This window comes from Austrofundulus limnaeus, unplaced genomic scaffold (assembly GCF_001266775.1).
Source record: "Austrofundulus limnaeus strain Quisiro unplaced genomic scaffold, Austrofundulus_limnaeus-1.0 Scaffold417, whole genome shotgun sequence".
NCBI classification, from domain to species: domain Eukaryota; kingdom Metazoa; phylum Chordata; class Actinopteri; order Cyprinodontiformes; family Rivulidae; genus Austrofundulus; species Austrofundulus limnaeus.
In genome coordinates, this window is record NW_013952819.1 from 394,957 (window position 1) to 400,328 (window position 5,372).

Sequence of the window (5,372 nt, forward strand, 5' to 3'; positions counted from 1 at the left end):
GAGCAGAGAATAAACTCTGCTCATTGAGCATTTTGTTACGGACTTACACATCAGAATCTCATCTATAAGAGAAGTTGGGGGGCGTAAAACCATGAAACCGTTTTCTGTGTGCACTGTTCTGACCTATATTTACCACTGTCCAGTTTCTCACTGTTTTCACCTTGAAAGGGGCGGGGCACTTTGCAGGACAAGGAAGTAATAATGTTTTACTTCTTAGCTAGACTAGGTTAAGGTTTAAATATGTGCAGGTTCGTTTCTGAGTTTGTGATTCTTTCCTGTTCATGTGATCAGAGCCAGCCTTGTTTACATCTCTGTGGTCTCTATAGCAACAAACCCACCTAATCCCTGGACTCAACCTGGGTGCACTGGGCCTCTTCCCACCTTCCTCTAACATGCCCCCTCCACCTCCTGGGAATGCAGCTGGCAGCGCCCCCTATGGCTCATTTGGGGTAAGATGACCCTCTCTGAGGGGGAAAAAAAACAATCCAATATTTATGAATATATTTATTTTATCGATCAAACTGTGTGAGTTCCAAACAGATTTATTTTTCTTCTGCTCTGTTTTATGAGTCGATGCGATTCTCTGAGGTTTTTATTAAATATTTATGACACATTGTGGCCTAAAGACTACAAAGAATCTTTACAATTCAAACAGCTTTCTTGAAACTGTGTTCACAGCTATGTTTATCTGATAGAATCCAGTTATCTCAAGCTTTTTGCAGTATTTCTTCACAGCCAACAGACAATTTTTATTAAATCTGTTAGTGTTAGCAGACTGTGTTATAAAGACACAAATTGTCATTGTTTGCACAACTCAACCTTAAGACCATTTTAAGTCTGTGCTTCTGTGGTTAAATAAAAGACAAATATATAAATCAGACTATAGTGAATATCGACACATTCCTGAACAAATGGAGCTTCATAACTTACCACCCCAAACATGTCCTCTTTAATATCATCAAGTAATGTGTGTGTGTGTGTGTGTGTGTGTGTGTGTGTGTGTGTGTGTGTGTGTGTGTGTGTGTGTGTGTGTGTGTGTGTGTGTGTGTGTGTGTAGGCCCCAGAGCAGGAGACAGTCCATGTCTACATCCCAGCCCAGGCTGTCGGGGCCATTATCGGCAAGAAAGGACAACACATCAAACAGCTGAGCCGCTTCGCCGGAGCCTCCATCAAGGTCTGTTCAACCAGGAAGTAAAACTTTTCCTCCTGCTTTTCAGGAAATGATCTGTCACCTTTCAGCTTTAAAGAAAACGATGTGAGTTTTATGTGTTATTACATTTGGTGTTATTTTATCTCCATTCTTCAGTAACATGTTTGCAAAACATTTGCATTGTCACAGTTTTAAAYCTTTTGATTCTGACACATCATGTTTTTGACCCATCCACTCCTGAACGGTTTTCTGATGCTTTGGAAAAGGTTTTATAACATTCATAGAACAGTTAKAAAACACTATTTATAAACTAAAACAAGCTTACAGTTCGGCACAATCTAGTGCTGTACTTAACTCCTACAGGTAAATATATTGTTTTGCTGATTGCTTATCTTATATTTTTTACTTTGCACTTTGCACGCTGAAACAAACTTTGTATATTCAAATCCTCACAGTGTTTACAATACCTGGCAAATGTTTGATGTTTAACTTCTAAATTATAAAGAAATGAATAAATGTACAACACTTGATCATACGTAATGTGAGCATGTTTCAAGCATATGAACAGTGTTTTTATAACTCTTTTCTGATACTTTATAAAGAGGTTATAAACTCACAGTTGACCTGTTTAAAACAGACAATAAACTCTTATTAAAGTGTATCTTACCCCCCCTGTGAAAAGACAACTCCGCCCCAAGGCCATCCATCCATCCATCCATCCATCCATCCATCCATCCATTTTCTTCCRCCTATCCGGGGTCGAGTCGTGGGAGCAGCAGCTTCAGAAGGGAGGCCCAGACCTCCCTCTCCCCAGCCACTTCTTCCAGCTCCTCCGGGGGAACTCCAAGGCGTTCCCAGGCCAGCCGAGAGACATAGTCCCTCCAGCGTRTCCTGGGTCTTCCTCGGGGCCTCCTCCCAGTGGGACGTGCCCGGAATACCTCACCATGGAGGCATCCAGGAGGCATCCTTACCAGATGCCCGAGCCACCTCAACTGGCTCCTCTCGACGTGGAGGAGCAGYGGCTCTRCTCTGAGTCCCTCCCGGATGACCGAGCTTCTCACCCTATCTCTAAGGGAGAGCACAGCCACCCTGCGGAGGAAACCCATTTCGGCCGCTTGTATCAGGGACCTCGTTCTTTCGGTCATGACCCAAAGCTCATGACCATAGATGAGGGTAGGAACGTAGATCGACTGGTAAATCGAGAACTTCGCTTTCTGACTTGGCTCTCTCTTCACCACGATGGACCGGTACAGCGCCCGCTTTACAGCAGACGCTGCGCCAATCCGCCTGTCGATCTCCCGCTCCCTTCTTCCCCCATTCATGAACAAGATCCCCAGATACTTAAACTCCTCCACTTGAGGCAGGACGACCCCCMTGACCCGGAGAAGGCACTCTAACCTTTTCCGGTTCAAGACCATGGTCATGGATTTGGAGGCACTGAGCCTCATCTGTGCCTCTGCTCCTGCTTCTTCCTCTGTGTCTGTGTCACCTCCTGATGCAGTTGAGAGGCCTCATACATACAGTATATACATATATATTAGGGTTGGGCAATATTGGCAGAAACATTAATCACAAAAAATTATGGTATTTAGCCAGTTACGATTAATTTGACCTGGACACCCTTATGTCCTAGTCATATAACCAATTTAGAAAAGATTTGCTATTTGTAAAAATCTGTTCCAGACTGTGTCAAAATCACAGACTTCGGGCTATACATCAAATTTTAAATTGTGTTGATGGATAATTAAATTACAGAACTTTTTTTAAAAATGTTTGTCATATTTGAAGCAGAGAGGAGCACCGAGCAGACTCTGCCTGGTTGCATTAATCATACTAATCGTCAAGTGCCAAAAAATAATCGATTAATGTTTTTCTGACGATTATTCGCACACGATACGATTATGCCCAACCCTAGTTCAAGCATTATTATGTCATCTTAGCAAGATTTSATACAAGGTTAAGGGAAAACACAAAGATAAACACAAGTGATATCTAAGAATGATTGTTGTTAGCAAGTCTTGTTCTGACTTTAATCATTCTATCTGCAGATGAACAGCATGTCATGAAAACCTAGGTCATTAAAGTATGTCATGAATTACTGGCTTAAACCTAAAAGTATTAGTTCCAGCACAGTCTTGATGGCGTAAATCAGTAAATCATCTCATCAACCTCTTGATATATCAAATGYTTTTCTTTCTTCCAAAAGCTGAGGGATTCCCAAACAGCTGTGCTTACAAACTGAATACAATGAGCTTCACAGAGTATTGTACAAAATACACTGTCTGGTCAAAAAAATAAGTTGCCACAAAAAAAAGGTCACACACCTTAAGATTTTTTTGGACTGCCTTTAGCTTTGATTTTGGCACACATTTGCTGTGGCATTGTTTGGATAAGCTTCTGCAATGTCACAAGATTTATTTCATCCAGTGTTGATTTCATCCAGTGTTGCAATAATTTTGATGCTAGATTCTGACCGATGAGCAAAGACTTCTGCAGCACATCCCAAAGATTCTCAAAGGACTCTGTGGAGCCAATCCATGTGTGAAATGATGTCTCATGCTCCCTGAACCACTCTTTCACAACTCTGTTTGAAAGAGGCCATGAAAAACTCCAATGCTGGAATAACCTGGTCATTCAGTACATTCAGGTATTCAGCTGGCCTCATTCTTTGAGCACAAACTGTTGCTGAACCTGGACCTGACCAACTGCAGCAACCCCAGACCATAACACTTAGTTAAATCCAGGTGGAGACTTTTTTTATTTTTAGCAAGGCAGTGTATTTTCACTTGTGTAAAAACATCATCTTTTAAATGCCTTTAGGCTTTGTTTAATGAACTTTGCTAACTCAGAAACAGATCCATTAAAGTTTTAGAAAACATGGATTCTGAGCACATACTCYAACTGTTAGAAAGTATCAAGATCAACAGCTTTTWATTGCCTCTGATATCTTGTCACAGTATATTCTATGAGTGGAAGCAGCCATGTTGAACTTTCTTCCTCTCTGGWGGGGTGGTGTAGACGTGTAAGCAGTCATATGGCTACATGACCTGTATAATTAGACAAACCATTAAAGTGTAAATGTTGTCCTCTGGTAACTTGCAGATTGCACCAGCTGAAACTCCAGACTCTAAAATGAGGATGGTGATTGTGACAGGACCCCCTGAGGCTCAGTTTAAGGTGAACACTGACAAGACTTTACCTGCTGATTGACGTGAATCCTTTATTTGACATTATGTCTTTGTCTTTGGTGCCCACAGAGTCGTGGAACAGTTGGATGTTGGGAAGTACTGACATCTTTTTCTCTTCTCCAGGCTCAGGGCAGAATCTATGGCAAACTGAAAGAGGAGAATTTCTTTGGGCCAAAAGAGGAAGTCAAGCTGGAGACTCACATCAAGATGGCCGCCGCCGCTGCAGGAAGAGTCATTGGTAAAGGAGGCAAGACGGTAAGACTCAGAAACCAGGAGWTGATAATCTGCCAAACTTTGTGCTTTAAGGTGAAGGTCTTCAGTTAAAGAGGCGTGTGTATYTCTGTTCCTGCAGGTGAATGAGCTGCAGAACCTGACAGCAGCTGAGGTGGTGGTCCCCAGAGAACAGACCCCCGATGAAAACGACCAGGTCATCGTCAAGATCAATGGACATTTCTATGCCAGCCAGGTACTCCTCCTCCTCATACTCCTTGTTAGGACCAGATTATAGATTGTAACCTCATTAACAGACTGAACATACACACATCCATAAGACAAATAATATCCAGGGTTCATTCTCTTTCATCTTCTTTGCTTTGTGTTTATTTCTGAGGGACTTACTGGACCTTGAAAACTCCTTCGTACTCGTTAAACTTTTCTACTTTTAATCACATTACAACTACAAACAAAGTATTTTATTAGCATTTKATKTAATAGAACACAATRKAGCACATTAATGTGAAGGGAAACRGCATYGTGAAGACCAAGGAACAGACTAAACAGGTCTGGTAATCTGAGAAGCAGCCAGGAAGCCCCACAGTAACTCTGGAGGGACTATTATTCACTCTACATATCTGGGGTGTCATTTATAAATGATTGCGTGGAAACCATACTAAAAGTGAACGTGCGGCCAAAAGGCGGAAATGGCTTACGCCAAAAAAATATTCAGATTTATAAAACCGTGCGTACGCACGTTTCTGCGCATCTTTCCTTTATAAATCACAGCCGAACGTCAGAGCTTGCGCACGAGGTCCTGA

General features: G+C 42.0%; 1 protein-coding gene across 1 annotated transcript in view; it reads left to right on the top strand.

The window, feature by feature from the left end:
• Positions 1 to 5,372, top strand: part of LOC106528990 (insulin-like growth factor 2 mRNA-binding protein 1) — a gene marked incomplete at its 5' end in the record, with an annotated part of 19,533 nt that overhangs the window by 9,006 nt on the left and 5,155 nt on the right. Inside the window, 5 exon segments of the mRNA XM_014024287.1 lie at positions 327 to 449; positions 1,058 to 1,174; positions 4,253 to 4,327; positions 4,462 to 4,593; positions 4,691 to 4,804. Coding sequence (XP_013879741.1) covers positions 327 to 449; positions 1,058 to 1,174; positions 4,253 to 4,327; positions 4,462 to 4,593; positions 4,691 to 4,804 — 561 coding nt within the window.